The sequence below is a fragment of the Musa acuminata genome, chromosome BXJ2-1 (assembly GCF_036884655.1).
Source record: "Musa acuminata AAA Group cultivar baxijiao chromosome BXJ2-1, Cavendish_Baxijiao_AAA, whole genome shotgun sequence".
NCBI lineage: Eukaryota > Viridiplantae > Streptophyta > Magnoliopsida > Zingiberales > Musaceae > Musa > Musa acuminata.
Genome location: NC_088338.1, coordinates 5,611,851 through 5,628,417, shown reverse-complemented (window position 1 = coordinate 5,628,417; position 16,567 = coordinate 5,611,851). Strand labels below are relative to the sequence as shown.

At 36.3% G+C, this 16,567-nt stretch overlaps 1 protein-coding gene across 2 annotated transcripts in view; it reads left to right on the top strand.

Moving 5' to 3' along the window:
* LOC135584138 (uncharacterized) overlaps positions 1-16,567 on the top strand; it is a 30,070-nt gene that overhangs the window by 10,631 nt on the left and 2,872 nt on the right. For both annotated transcript variants that reach the window (XM_065092660.1, XM_065092661.1), the window contains exons 4-11: positions 3,246-4,750; positions 4,909-5,172; positions 6,717-6,934; positions 7,962-8,233; positions 9,454-12,469; positions 12,561-12,693; positions 15,007-15,527; positions 15,619-16,533. In XM_065092660.1, coding sequence (XP_064948732.1) covers positions 3,246-4,750; positions 4,909-5,172; positions 6,717-6,934; positions 7,962-8,233; positions 9,454-12,469; positions 12,561-12,693; positions 15,007-15,527; positions 15,619-16,533 — 6,844 coding nt within the window. The remainder of the gene's footprint in view (positions 1-3,245; positions 4,751-4,908; positions 5,173-6,716; positions 6,935-7,961; positions 8,234-9,453; positions 12,470-12,560; positions 12,694-15,006; positions 15,528-15,618; positions 16,534-16,567) is intronic.

Below are 16,567 nucleotides of genomic sequence, written 5' to 3'. Positions count from 1 at the left end.
TGGTCCCTGGTCGGACCAGTATGTACTAGATCTGTATTGGTCCCTACCAGATTCGTATGTACCGGTGTTTAAAAGAGGAAGAAAAAGGAGAAGAGGAACAAATGGGGAGGAAGGAGGAGAAGGAAGAAGAGGCAATGGAGGAAGAGAAGGAAGAAGGAAGAAGAGGAAGCGATGAAGTATACCTGCAGTCAAGGTTCGTAATACAGTACCGTACCGGTATTTCGACCTGGGCTCGGTACCGGTACGATACGGTATATCGAGCAGTACACCCAGGTGTATCCGAGTACTGTAGCACTGCTACAGTGCTACAGTGCACTCGGACCGGTAACAGGTGGTCCGCGTACCGACAATCTGTCGGACCGGTATGTACCGTCCATACCGGGCGGTACGGTTCGGTACGACAGACCCTGCCTGCAGTCAGTAGCACACTTTGGTGGGCGAGATAGGCGATGTTGAATGGTAATGGTGGGGAGATATGTGGTGTTAGACGATAGCAGCGATTCTGCTCTCCATCTGCACTAAGAAGAGGGCTTGCATTCTCCATCCCTAATTGATGAAGAATTGTTTAAACTTTTTTTAACAGTTGTATACCGTTTGTTTCGTACAGGTAGCATCGAACATAGTTGTCATGACTTAAATAGCAGATGCATATGAATTTATTAAATATTAAATATCTTTTAATTATTATAATGTCATTTATTAGTTCTACACCAAGGAGCCAATTTAGTATCATGTCATGAATTTTCAAATTCATTTTTTATTTGTTACAATGTTTGGTTCATTTTCCTCATGTTTGGTGACTAGAGGGAGAAGAGGTGGTCAGAGGAAGAGAGGGCGATCAAAAGAGAGAAGTGATTGCATGAGAAAGGCCACTTTCTTTTTCACATTAACCCAAATTTCAAAATTGATACAACTATCCTCTTAAACAAATAATAAAAAATATCTATGTTAAGGGTATTTATGTAATTATGACCATATCTACAAAAACGGATTGAGTTTATTCAACCCAGTTGGTTCAGATGGGTCATCCAAAAACTGATTAAGTCAATCTGTTCATTCCGATTTCTTAACATAACTGATTTAATAAGTGAATCAGAGCGGTTAATCATCTGTTCTCGGCTTGGTCAATGGTCCATTCTCAGTTTTCCAGTCCAACGACCCCCTTCGGTCCAGATAAAACAATGGTCAAATATCAATTCTTTCCTTTAGGAATTTTGGTGCTATCTTCTTCCTTTTTTTAGAATGAAATGAGAAGCTGGATTTGTTAAATTTAGGACAGTTACTATCCTAGGTTTGAATCTATCTCAGGTTCAGAATAGATCAAATTTTGTTTGATACTTTTTTCCCATTGAAGTGTTAAGAGCTTAAGATAGCCCAAGGTCCAAGAATTTTGACGTGATAGATAGAATTCTGACATACCTTGTAAGCAGTTTTCTTAGAAATTGAATTGAAAGATCAAGCACTTGTTGTCCTCACCTGCTGGCCTGCTCTTTCTGTTGGGCTTTTGTTTCCTTTTATTTTCTCTTTCTTCACATCTTATTGACTTTTTAATCATCTATCAGTCTACCTTTCTTCATCTCCTCTTCATTTAAATATTTTTGCTGGAATTATCTCTGCAATTAAAACCAGCCATCTGATGAAATCATTTAAAATTTGTTGACTTGGTATAATGCCTCTGCAACAGTAATCAGGCTGCCATGTAATACAAGGTTTCTACATGAAATTCAGGCATTACTTTGCTGTCTATTCTAGTGAGATCTACTTTATTTTCTAGTGGACATTACAAAAGCCCTACTTTCTGTTCTAGTGAGATCTTCTTTGACTACAGGGTCTGCTTTGATTTTTATGATCACCTGATGGGTTTCAGCAGCAGAATCATTTTCTTGCTAATTGAATCAGTATGGAAGGTACCCTAGGTATGCTGTGTTATACTGACCGAAAAAGGGGAAAACAGAAACCAAGCTGAAAAAATAGGAATATTGCCTTCCTCAATTATTCATTCTTCCTTCCCAGGCTCTAAGTTCTTCCTTTTATTCTCCCTTTTCTCCTTTTCCTTCTCTTTTTTAGTTGCAGCTGCCAAGGAGGGTAATCTTTTGAAAGTTGTTAATTGAGTTTGATTGATTATAACTTATATGGTTCTGAAATGGCAGTTATTGCTTTATTATTGAACCAGTTTTGAGGTTGTAAAATTTGAACATTCTTTTATGGTGACTACAACCAATTAATTATATAGGACTTCTGACTGGAATTTGTAAAAAAAATTGTCAAAATCATTCAAAATTTGACCGGTTAAGCAGTACCATTGCAAACTGTCCCAGTTTGATTAAACTCAAGTTGCTTTTACCAGCATATCTCTGAGTCAAGCTTTGAGAAATCTAGGTCCAAACCCAATCTTACATTACATGGTGGTGTTTAGTTCATTGTTGATACTGGAATTGATATTAAAATTGAAAATCTAGTGGATTGGAATCAAGTTGAATCGGATTTGGGATGACCAAGTCCTTTTACATGTTTGGTTTATGGATCTCAGAATAAAAACCAACATTAGTATCAATTATAATAACTAATTTAATTTCACATATATATTGTATAATTTTTAAATTTTAATTATGATTTTTTATATTATATATAGTATATATATTTTAATATTACTTTTAATCTATATTTTCATATATGTTTATAGTTTTATGTTTTATTGTTTAGTTTTTGTACTATGTTACATTTGTATTTAATTTTTTTTTTAATTTTTGGGTTTTTTAAATTTATTTTTTATTAATTATAAGTATTTATATCATGTTACATAATTTTTTTACTTCTATATTTTGGTCATATCATTTTAACTTTACATTAATTAAAATATATATTATTTTTATTTTGGAAAGAAGCAAGTGATAGAAAGGTTATTAATGTGAAACTGTGAATTGGAATTTATTCCTAAGGGGAGGTGGGAATCAAATTAACATTGAAAATGTCAATTTTAGTTTCAAAGGTAATTTGGATCTTCTTTGGAATGAGAATGATATTGCTGTAAGTAAAACATTTACATTGAATATAAATGATTCTCATCCTCATCCCCTTTCCAGTTTCTTCATTACCAAATGGATCCTGAAGTCTTATTCTTAAAAAAATTCTTCATCTAAGTTGCATGCATGATACCTTCTGTTACATGTTTTCAACAAGCATGCATTCTTATCAAGGATTAATATTATTTCTTTTAACTATCTGAACTAACTTTTTTTCTCCAGGCTTTATGATCCTCGTGTTCCTGGCTTGCAGAATATGCTTCATAAAGAAGTGTTCTTTCCTTGTGACAAGCTTATCAAAGCTGAAATGCTTGATTCTCTTGTAAGCCTTGGCCTAAAAAGATCTATGAGTTTTACAAGTTTAATTGATGGTGCTAGGACAGTTTCAATTTTACATGACTCGGGCAATGGCGATGCACTTGCTTACGGTAGAAGGCTTCTTGAATTCTTAAACTTTCTTGGGTTTCAGCTCTCACAGTCTAGCGTCAATGAAAAAGATGATAGATGTGATTCCTTGATACTGTCCAAGAGTGATAGTTTTGCTTTTGGAGATTCACAAGTGGAAGCCCCTTTAGATGGACTCTGCAGATCTAATCAGGGTGAATTTGACATTTTTTCCAACTTTGTTCATGATCAATCAGAAGATGAATTCTGGACAGAGTTGGCAACCATTGCTTGGTGTCCTGTTTATGTTGCGCCACCAGTTAATGGACTTCCATGGTTCATTTCAGAAAATTGTGTGGCATCTCCAAATGCTACAAGGCCAAAATCTCAGATGTGGATTGTGTCATCCAAAATGCGAATTCTTGATGGTGACTGCTGCTCATTGTACCTTCAGCAGAAACTTGGTTGGAAGGATAAACCAAATATAGAAGTCTTGTGTTCTCAACTAATTGAGCTCTCAAGGTCCTATGATAAACTAAAAACGCAGTCAGAGGACGAACCATCTGTCGATACAGTCTTGACAAGAGAAATCCCCTCAATCTATTTGTACTTACAGGAATTTGTTGGCACTGATAGATTCAAAGTTCTTAAAGAATATCTTGATGGTGTTCCTTGGGTGTTCATAGGTGACAATTTTGTGTTTCCCAGGTTGCTCGCATTTGACTCACCCGTGAAGTACCATCCATATCTTTATGTTGTTCCCTCTGAGTTATCAGAATTTAGAGTTTTGCTTTCTGAATTAGGTGTCAAATTAACCTTTGAAGCTATTGATTATGTGCATGTATTGCAATGCTTAAATCGTGATGTTAGTGAAGAACCATTATCAGCTGAGCAGTTGAGTTTTGTTCGTCGTGTCTTGGAAGCCTTTGCTGACTGTTATATTGAGAAGCGAATACCTGATGCATTACTAAATTCACTTCTGATTCCTGATTCTTCAGGCATTCTGATGCCTACCTTGAGTCTTGTCTACAATGATGCACCATGGATGAAGAACAATTCTCCTGGTGAGAAGCATCTTGTTCACCCAAGCATTAACGACGAACTGGCTAGAACTCTAGGGGTACAATCACTTCGTAGCTTGTCATTAGTTGATGAGGAGATGATGAGGGACTTGCCTTGTATGGATTATGCTACAATATGTGAGCTGCTTGCCTTGTATGGAGACAGTGAGTTTCTGCTGTTTGACCTTGTAGAGTTGGCTGACAAGTGCAAGGCAAAGAAAGTGCACCTGATATATGATAAACGAGAACATCCTCGACAATCATTGCTCCAACAGAATCTAGGTTAGTATGGTCTCTTTATGCGGTTTGAGGTCATCTGGACTTGGGGTTTCATATTGCAATGATCATAAAACAGCTTTTTTAGATGGCAGCCTTTAAACTAGGTACATCATGATTTCTACTTATAATTGATTTTGATCTTTATTTTTGTTGTTTTACAGGTGACTTTCAGTCTGCTTCTTTAACAATTGTGTTGGAAGGACCAACTTTGAGCATGGACGAAATATGTAATCTTCACCTGTCTCCTCCATGGAAGGTTCAAGGCAGTGCTCTTCACTATGGGTTAGGCTTGATAAGTGGTTACTTCATCTGTGACCTCATGACCATTGTTTCCTCTGGTTACTTTTACATTTTCGATCCTCTTGGCTTGGCTCTTGCTGCACATTCAAATGGTGGCCCCTCTGCAAGATTGTTCTCCCTGATAGGTCTGGTGTTGCTTATTCTATTTACTATACAAATTCGCTGTCTCACATGTTTGACATGTTCATTAGTGCAATTCTTCAGATGATGTTTTATTACAGTTGTCATGGGCCTCATGGCTAGAAAAGATGATGCATACCTACTGGTTAACTTATTTTAGATCAATCCCACGGTTAATTTAGAAATTTATGTACTTTTTCATGTTTAGGTTGCTGACTTCAAATTATCACAAATTTAGAAAATTGATGATCTAAATCATTAGCTGTGTTGATTCTGGTGGTACATCGAACTGTAAACCTAAAATTTTTACATCTTCATGTCTTTTACTATCTAAATATGTTGACTGGTACCTGTGTCATGTTCATGGAACACTATTTCTCTAGATTTGAAATCACAGGATGATTATATTACTTGGCTGGTATACATTTTCTGTAAATCTTTGATAAATCTGTAATCAAGTTTGTCCGGAGTAATAGATGAAGTCATTATTACTACATTACGATAGTCCACGATGCTGTCTTTCTTTGATTTGAGCCTGATTACTGCAAAATCAGATCTAAATTTTTATGTTTTTCAGAAGGTCCAATTGTATTTGGGTCATGGGCTTATAAAGTTTAGTTGAGTGTGAATATTGATCGAATTCCATCATGCAAGCAGTTGTTCTATCATCCATGCAAGGTTCGTCATACCATAGTGTACCACCCGGTATGGGGGGTATGTATTGGTCCACTAGGGGACCGATATGAGTGGTATATACTGTTCTGTTAGTACACTCTGTCGTACCATATGTCAATATGTCAGTATAGATCGATACATTCCATACCGATGGTCAATCGGTACACCGGTATGGACCGATAAGGCAAACCATGGTTCCATAGATTAATTATCACGTATGATCATGTTACCTCTGCATTATTTACGTACATGTCCTTTTACTACTATTGAGTGTAATGCTTCTGTCCCGTCAAAAAGTCAACTTAGCAAGCACACATTTTGTGAGAAGCATATTATTGTTTTCTATAAATTTTGTTGGATTAAGTAAAATTATTTTATTTGTTAGACAAGATCTTGGAAGGTTTGACACTCTGGTACATCTTAATTGCTGCTGTTATCCTTTTGCTAGATGTTTCTTGTTCTTGTGAAAATTCAATCTTTTATTGATGCCAGAGTTTCCTCTATAAGGTTGGTAGTAGAGTTCCCTAAAATAACTTCGGGAGTAGTATCATGTTCACATTCTTAATTGGTGTTGTTGTGATGTTGGCTCTATTTTATTTTCTGTCAGTGTATTCAGTTTAACCAGCATATAGGTTCTTTATCTGTCCATATTGTTTGTGTTCTTTTAGAGGTTATGCCATCTAAATATATCCAAAACAAAAAGGTTAGCATGCATTAAGATAATAAAGAACAAGAAACATTTGTGACCATTTAGTGCCTATTTTAGTGTTTCCAAAGTTAAATGAAGCTTGCTCAGGATATCAGATCCTTCTGTTTCATATGCTCTTTACTAACTCACCGTCTATATTTCTTGTGCGGCTTATTTATTTTACAGATACTGACTTGACTAAGAGATTCAACGATCAATTCAGTCCAATGCTAATTAATAAGGAGACTTCAGTGTCCTCATCTAATTCCATGGTTATACGCATGCCTTTATCTTCAAAATGCAGGAAAGAAGAAGAATCTGATTGTTTAAGAGTGAAGCATATTTTTGACCGATTTATGCATCATGCTTCATCATCACTTCTATTCTTAAAGTCAGTTCTGCAGGTAATAAATATCGAAGATAAACATTTTATTTGATTCTGTATATTGCTTCCTTCATTTTGACCTCCTTGACTGTCTTATTGTTGTCATTTGATTCTACAGTTTATACTCAAAAGTCAAAAGGTTGTACATAGTTTTGCAGCTTTTGCTTGCTAGCATGTTAGCACATATGTCCAGTTACTTATTTCTTAACCTGGATTTTCTTTTTTATATTCTTTGTAATCGCTCTAAAAAAATTCTATGGCATTCTTTTTAAGAACATTGTGCTGATGATTGATCTGCATCTATAAAAATAGCCACCAACGTAGAGTTAGAATTATTTGACTACTTTGCTTAATCTCCAATTAGTTGTTGCAGGTGGGACTCGAGAACTGAAGCAGTTCTCTTCTTTTTGTCATTATTTGTGATTGTCACCATCAATTGTTTTGTTACAACATAATATTATGTCAATGTGCCAAATAAAATGAAATGAATTTTGAAAAAATATCTAATATTACCTTTTTCTTTTACTTGTTTGTGTTTTAACAAATTGGCATAGTAAGCTGCAGTTGCATAATCAGAAATTGAGGTTGGGTTTATCTTTTCTAAATGTAGTTTTCTGAATTTTGCAATCCAGACTTTGACAAGTTAGTTTACTAGCATGACAAGATACAGCTGAGGATTGAAATTTAGCTTTTGACATAAGTCAGCTGATGCATTTTCTTATATGTTGTTAATTGATATACTACTTGACAAAATGTATCTCCCTTGTTAGTTTTTCACTTCCATATAGTTGATAATGTCTTTTTTTGGGGTCAAAGCATTCTTAGTTTCATTTCTGGAAGGAACTCCAAAATCCTTAGTTCTCTTTATTTGGTATGTCGTGCTAGTAAAATCTGACATGTGGAGACTACTTGTTTTCTTTCTTTCCCAGAATAATACATTTATTTAAATAAGAAGGCACTATTTGGGTTTTTTTTCGTTCATTTACTACAAATTGCAGCTTTCTTTCATATTTGGCATATACCACTAAATTCTTCTTCGATTTCAGGTGTCTTTATCAACGTGGGATGAGGGAAGTTTGCACCCATCATTAAATTACTCCATATCAGTGGACCCATCATTTGCAATTTCAAGGAACCCATTTTCAGAAAAAAAATGGAGAAAGTTTCATATATCAAGATTGTTTAGTGGTTCCGGTGCAGCCACAAAGATAAATGTGATAGATGTTCAGGTGATTAATGGTGGGAGTATATCTGTTGATAAATGGCTTGTAGTACTTTCTTTGGGGTCTGGACAAACTCGAAACATGGCCCTTGATAGGTATGCTTTTCAAAATGAATTTTTAAGATGTGATTTAATTAAAAATATCATGGATCTGAGGACTTTATTTAGGTTACACAAGGATATTGGTTAATAAGCAAATAATCAAATGATATAGGAAATAAACTTGTATCATTTGGTTCTTATCCTAAATAGTTGAGGGGTTGATATTATGCCTTTGCTACAAGGATCACCGTTTCAAGTACCAATCCCATTTCAGTGATTGGGTTGGACTGTCCTGGTGTTTTGGAGAGGAAGACAAAAGAAGAAGAGGAAGGGGCGGTGGAGGAAGAGGGGGAAGAAGGGGAGGCGATGGAGGTAGAGGAGGAAGAAGAAGAAGAGGAAGCGGTGGAGGTGGAGGATGAAGAAGAAAGAAGAGGAAGAGGAGTTTTTTTTTTTCAATTACTGAATTGGCCTGGGCCCAATGCTGTTTTAGGTTTCTTTCATTTTTTTCCCTCAGTTGGATCGAACAGCCGAAAATGGAGGTGGGCTGTATATCGGTCCACACTCGGAATAGTGTGTACCACTTATTTCGTATCGTTTTGGGTGGTACGACAATTATTGCTCTGAAAGACGTAAATTTTTTGTTCATAACTTCATCAGTTGGATATTTCAGGCCAATGCATAAGAAATGCACTTGTGATGACTGTAGATTAACCTATCTGCATTATGAAGTCTTTGTGCTTCACCTGGTTTTTTTTTCCATTTTGAATTGTGATAACTATCTGGTAGTATTGGACTGGTGAATTTTAGTTATTTTATAAATAATAATTGATATGGCTCTTATCTTTGACATGATATCCTAGTCAATATTTGTTGCATCTTTCACTGTTCAAAGGAAAAAAATACTTAAATGGTTCATCATATCATGAGAAAATAATAAAGAACGTCAGTTGACATGATATCCTAGTCAATATTTGTTGCAGACCTCTTTTTGAAGGCCTGCTTTTGTTTCATCATATATTAAAAAGCTGTATTCAAAATCCAATAAAGATGTTGTGTGAAGCATGTGACACATCTTAATGTTGATAAGAGACATAAAATGTAGCCAAAATAATCGACAAACATATATCTGTCAGTTGTTGAAGTTGTGATATCCTTTATATATACATAAACCTATGGCAAGACCAAGTGAAATGTGTCTTGGAGAATGATTACTTGTAACTTTAGGATTGCTACTTTCTCATTGCATTCAATTGAATAATTAAGCTTCTTTTCAGGAGGTATCTTGCTTATGATTTAACACCCATTGCTGGAGTTGCAGCTCAGATATCTAAGAATAGTCATCCTATAAATGCTCATACATCCAGCTGTGTATTGTCTCCTCTTCCCCTGTCTGGAGCCTTAAGTATGCCTGTCACTGCTCTTGGATGTTTTCTTGTATGCCATGATGGTGGGCGGTATCTTTTTAGCCGTCCTCATGAAACAACTTTTCCAGAGCTACAACTTGAAACTAGAAATCATATAATTGAAGCTTGGAACAGAGAATTGATGTTGTGTGTTCGTGATGCATATGTTGAATTGATTTTGGAATTTCAAAGGCTTAGGAAGGAACCCATCAGTTCTACGATTGAGCCAAATTTGGCACGTTCCGTGTGCTCTATTTTGCAGGCTTATGGTGATAAAATTTACTCTTTCTGGCCAAGGTCTAAACAACAATTTGTCATCTCTAGTGAGCTTGATGTTGCTGCCAGTGGTTCAAGTTCATCTAAAAAAATTGAAGCAGATTGGCAGTCATTAATTGAGCAAGTGATAAGACCTTTCTATATGCGCCTTGTTGACCTTCCTGTCTGGCAACTTTATGGTGGAAATGCTGTCAAAGCTGATGAAGGCATGTTTTTATCTCAATCAGGAAATGGAGATGACAGCAACTTGCCACCAACCAATGTTTGCAGTTTCATAAAAGAACATTATCCTGTGTTTTCTGTACCATGGGAATTGGTCAGGGAAATTCAGGCTGTTGGAATTAAGACGAAAGAAATTAAGCCTAAGATGGTTCGCGATCTCCTCAAATCCTCCTCATCTGTTTTAGTTAGATCTATTGAGACCTATATAGATGTCTTGGAATATTGCTTATCTGACATTCAGCTGCAGCAGTCATTCGGTCTGTTAAGAACTGATGGATCTGGGGAAGGGAGTAGTTTGCAGATTGAAAGCATCATACCTTCAAACACAAATGTGCTCAGATCCCATCAAAATGCTGCCCAGAACTCCAGTAATTCAGGTGGTGATGCACTTGAAATTGTTACATATTTTGGCAAGGCTTTATATGATTTTGGTCGTGGTGTTGTTGAGGATATTGGCAGGACAGGTAATACTCTGTCCTACATACCTGCTACTGCAGGTACTGGTCCATATGCAGATCGGTTACTGCCATCTGTAGTTGCTGAACTCAAAGGCATACCGTTTCCAACTGCAACAAAGCACCTTGTGAGGCTTGGAGTGACTGAGCTTTGGATTGGGAGCAAGGAGCAGCAATCTTTTATGCATCCTTTGACAGATGGCTTTGTCCATCCACTATGTCTAGAAAAGCATATTTTGACTGCCCTCCTTTCTGACAAAAACATCCAAAGGTATTTAAAATTGAGAGGTTTCTCTGCTCACTTATTGTCAAGCAATTTGAAGTTTCTTTTTAATGAGCAATGGGTGAGTCAGGTAATGAGCAGTAATAGGGCTCCATGGGTTTCATGGAACACCAATACTGACCCACCAGGTGATGGACCCACTCGTGAATGGATCCAACTTTTCTGGAAAACCTTTACAGCCTTAAAGGGTGAGCTATCACTTATAGCTGATTGGCCTTTAATTCCTGCCTTTCTGAATGGGCCAGTTTTGTGTCGTGTTAAAGAGCTTCACCTAGTATTTGTACCACCAATTTCAGACTTAAATCTTGTGAATGGAACTTCAGGAACCAATAGTGAAGAGGTTGGATTACTGGATTCTTCTGTGGATAATATTCCAAACCTTGAACTAAACAAGTTGTATTATTCTGCTTTTGAATTAACAAAGTCAAAATATCCATGGTTGTTTTGTCTTCTTAATCAATTTAATGTACCTGTATATGATGTCTCCTTCCTGGAGTATGGGGTACCCAATAATATTCTCCCAGCACATTCCGAAACTCTTTGTCAGGTAGTTGTATCAAAATTACTTGCTGCCAAAGTTGCTGGCTATTTTTCTGTGCCAGTTGATTTATCAAATGAAGACCGTGACAAACTATTTGCCCTATTTGCTTTGGATGTTAAGTCATTCAATGGGTGTCCATATAAAAGAGAAGAGCTAGATTTGTTGAGAGAACTTCCCATATTTAGAACTGTTCTTGGTACGTATACAAGGTTATTCAGCCCTGATCAATGTATTCTTTCTCCGTCTACATTCTTTCGTCCTAGAGATGAGCGGTGTCTTTCTAATACCATGGATGCAAATGCTTTATTCCATGCTCTTGGAATAAATGAGCTAAGAGATCAGGATGTTTTAGTGAGATTTGCCTTGCCTGATTTTGAGAGGAAAACTTCAGGAGAACAGGAAGATATTTTGTTGTACATCTACTTGAACTGGAAAGACCTACAATTAGATTCTACTGTAGTGAACTCCTTGAAAGAGACTAGCTTTGTACGTAATGCAAATGAACTTTGTTCAGAGCTGTTCAAACCACGGGACCTGCTTGATCCTCATGATTGTTTGCTGACATCAATCTTCTCTGGGGAACACAACAAGTTTCCTGGGGAGAGGTTCATTACAGATGGTTGGCTACAGATTTTAAAGAAAACAGGGCTTCGAACATTTTTGCAAGCTGACACCATAATTGAATGTGCAAGGCAAATAGAGAAGCTAGGAAATGAACATATTGGTGACAGGCAGGATGCAGATGATTTTGAGGCAGATTTCTCAGGTAACCAAAATGATGTTTCTTTTGAAGTATGGAATTTAGCTGTCTCTTTGGTAGAAACAATACTTGCAAACTTTGCCTCTCTGTATGACAACTCTTTCTGTGAGAATCTTGGGAAGATTTCATTTATACCTGCTGAGAAAGGTTTCCCTAGTATTGGTGGTAAGAAGGGTGGGAAGAGGGTACTTACTTCATATAGTGATGCTGTCTTGTTAAAAGATTGGCCATTGGCTTGGACCATTGCTCCAATTCTTGTCAAGCAAAATGTTGTTCCTCCTGAATATTCCTGTGGAGCATTTCGCTTGAGAAGTCCTCCGCTTTTTTCTACAGTCTTGAAGCATTTGCAGGTGAATGAACACATCGTTAGGTGACAAAATGAAATTTTATGTTTACATTTACATGTTTACAGTTTTTGACTTCTGAGAAAAATGGTCTTAGGTTGTTGGAAGAGCTAACGGTGAAGATACCCTTGCACACTGGCCTACATCAACAGGCATGATGACGGTAGAAGATGCCTTTCTAGATATTTTGAAGTACCTAGATAAGATATGGGGAACACTCTCTTCTTCAGGTTTGCATATTTACATACATGCATATCTATATACATTTTAGGCCATACAATTATTGTTGCTCTCCACTAATCCCTAGGCTTTGTGATATTGTACCAGATAGATTAAATTTATAGCACTTGGGTTTTTGTTTTGGATGGTGCTAATAAATAAGGTTTCAAATACCTGTTGGACTTGTTCATACCAACCGATATTTACTGGTTTGATCAATTTAGGCCATATTTACTGGCCTGATCAATGACTAATATCACATCATATAGCTCACTACTGGTTGGTTTTTTTAAGTTTTTAGTGATACTGGGTGGTTGCTAATAACAATATGAGATGTGCAAGAAAATTTTCTGCATATATCTTAAATTTCATTGTCACTTCTGAAGATGGTTAAATTGGATTATCTGAAACCAAGCTAATGCATATGCAATGATGATAATGTTAGATTTGCATCTCGAATAATCTGTAAATAGCCAGATGTGGTTGTCAAATCCAGGATTATAAAATCTATAGGTTCTATAGCAGCATGTTTGAATAAACTATTGCTTAGGATACAGAATGCTCTATTATGGTTAATGCATCTGCAATGATGATATGGTAGATTTGCATCATTACTAAACTGTAATTAGCCAGATGTGGTTGTCAAATTCAAGATTATATAATCTCTAGGTTTTATAGCAGCATGTTTTAATGGACTATTCTTAGTGTGGAAACTGAATATTTAAGACAACAAGCTCGGAACTCTGGAGGTGGTTGCAGAGTAGGAAAATCTACATTTGCCTTTGGGTTGATGAGAACATACTGTAGACTATTGCTAGCACTTGTAATTTTTATGCTGCTCAGAGCAATTCCTATGGAAATAAAGAGAAAATGCATCAAATATATTTAAAAATGTCCCTAAGACACTGCTAAATCTGAAAGTATTTATGCTTTATCAGGATTAAATGTGAATCGACGCCAAAACAGTAGAAGTACACAATCTCTGAATACCTTATTCTCAAAACTGAATCTCAGTCAAGTAGATATTCTGGAAACAGATGGATGTTTAATGGAATAATGGATTTTATTCTTCTCATTGAAATTTTTCCTAAATTCAGTTAAGGTATCTTATCATCATATTTGTCTATGTCATGTGTTATGCAAATAGACCATTTGTGGCTTCTGCAACTATGGTTAGTCTTATTATTTATGGAATAGGTTTCACTTACCCGCCTTATTGTGTATAAGCATAGCTTTGGATCACATGAGAACAATTGTCTGATGGTCACAGCATGAATCAGATTTAAAAGTTCCAAAAGGAGAACCAAAGTCATAATATTTAAGTTAGTCTTCAAGGTTAAGACTTCAGGTCCCAAAGCTTGAGGTGATCACACATGATGGCTATGTTTGTTTTAATATTTATGAATTTAGTTCCTTAAATACTATAGATGATAGTACAAAATATCCTATCAGTATTCTTTGGTAGTAGTACAACTAACCCATCAGCAATTCTCGGTTACGTATAAATTGTTGCACATATGAAACAACATTTAAATTGAAATGCCTTTGTCATGATTTGGATTTTTAAAATAATGTGCATGCTTGATTAGTCTTGATCCTGAAGATTATGCTTTGGATGATTAATCTGGAATGAGGAAACATTTCTAAGAAAGGTGGATTTTGGTAAGCATCCAAAGCTACCAGTAAGGTCTCCAATGTAAAAGACTTCTTCCTGCACCTGTAGATGATCAAAATAGATCTATATCACAGATACGACAAGGAACATGCTGTCCTATTTTTGTGCTGGTATATGCTTAGGTGATGTGCCTAAGAAGGCAAATCTTTTTACACACCCGCTTCCTAAGGCCTTCATAATGCAGACTTGTTGCATGATAAATGCTCTGAGACCAATGAGTGTAATGACACCAGAAGATACCAAGCTGATAGGACATGACATGTTGTTTATTGGTAATGCTAGCACTCTTAGGTTTGATCTTTCTTTTACCATATGAAAGTGGTTACTTCCAGAAAAAAAAACAAATATAGTAAAAAATGTTTGAGATTGGCAGTATATTGTTATGCTGATATTTGGTTATTTATCCTTGAATCATTGTGAAATTTGGTTAGAAATGCAAAAAACACTTCATTTATTGATGTCAAATTATTTGTGGATATTCAAAACTCAAATTATTTTACCTTTCTAATTTAAATCAAATGTTACTTGTGGATATAGTCATCCTTCAATTCTTTAAATTCAAATGGCTTTATTAATTATTTACAAGTTATGAAGTTACAATTCATTTATGAGGTCATTTATTCTTCTATATATAACCTTCTTCTGGCAGATATTCTAGAATTGCAGAAAGTGGCCTTTGTGCCGGTAGCAAATGGAACTCGCTTGGTTTCCGTGAATTCTCTTTTTGTTCGTCTGATGGTTAACCTTTCACCATTTGCTTTTGAACTCCCTAGTTTATATCTCCCATTCGTGAAAATCCTCAAGGAAATAGGGATGCAGGAGGTTCTTACTGTTTCCTATGCTAGAGAACTTCTTTTAAACATACAAAAATCATGTGGGTATCAACGCCTTAATCCTAATGAACTTCGTGCGGTAATCATGATTCTGAATTTTATGTGTTCTGAGGTTGTTCTTTCAACATCATCTGAACTAGATTGGTTATCTGATGCAATAATCCCAGATGATGGCTGCAGGCTTGTTCTGGCAAGATCATGTGTATATGTTGATTACTATGGGTCACAATTTCTTAGTAATATAGACACCTCCAGGTTAAGATTTGCTCATCCAGAACTTTCGGAAAGTATATTTATGGCCTTTGGTGTCAAGAAACTTTCTGACATTGTCATTGAGGTGCGGGAACAACCTTTTCGCATGGTGTAGGTTTCTCTGAAATGAACATAATGTTGACCGTAAATTGTTTCTTTTTCCTTATTTTGTGCAGGAATTGGATGGACCAAAATTACAGGTTGTTAGCCAGATTGGGTCTGTGTCTCTTAGTAGAGTAAAAGAAAAGCTTTTTAGCAAATCATTGCAAGAGGCAGTGTTAATGTTATTGGGTAACATTTCTAATCACTATCCATCACTTGAAGACCTTGGTTTATCGCAGATAAGGCATCTACTGGAACATATTGCAGAAAATTTGCAATTTGTTCAATGGCTCCACACTCGATTTCTTTTACTTCCAAAGCTCCTGGATATTACACGGATAACCAAGCATTCCACCATTGTTGAATGGGACGACAGTGTTAAACATCGAACTGTTTACTTCATAGACAAATCAAAGGATCACATTTTGATTGCAGAGCCTCCAAGTTTTATGACAGTGTATGATGTAGTTGCCACTGTCACAAGCCAGGTTTTGGGGGCACCAGTGACTCTACCATTTGGGCCACTTTTTGCCTGCCAAGATGGTTCAGAAAAAGCAGTTCTCAGAGCACTAAAATTAGGGTCTGAACATGGAACCATAAAACGTGAAAGTAAAAACAATTCTTTAGTGGGAAAAGAATTATTATCTCAAGATGCTCTTCAGGTGCAGTTCCTTCCAGTACGACCATTTTACTCAGGAGAAATAGTTGCATGGAAGACAGGAAGAGAAGGGGAGAAACTTAGGTATGGTAGAGTTCCAGAAGATGTAAAGCCATCAGCTGGTCAAGCACTGTACAGATTTCCTGTGGAGATTGCTCCTGGAGAAACCCAAGTACTACTTTCTTCACAGGTTTTCTCTTTCAAAAGTGTTTCTATGTCCAATGTGGCTTGCATGCCATCCTTAAGAGAGGACAATGAAGGCATAAACAGAAATCGAATGCTTCATGGCCAGACATCCAAGGATTCTGGAAATGAGAAGATGAAAAGCCAGGTTAGACTGCTAAGGGCTCATAATTATTTTTTAG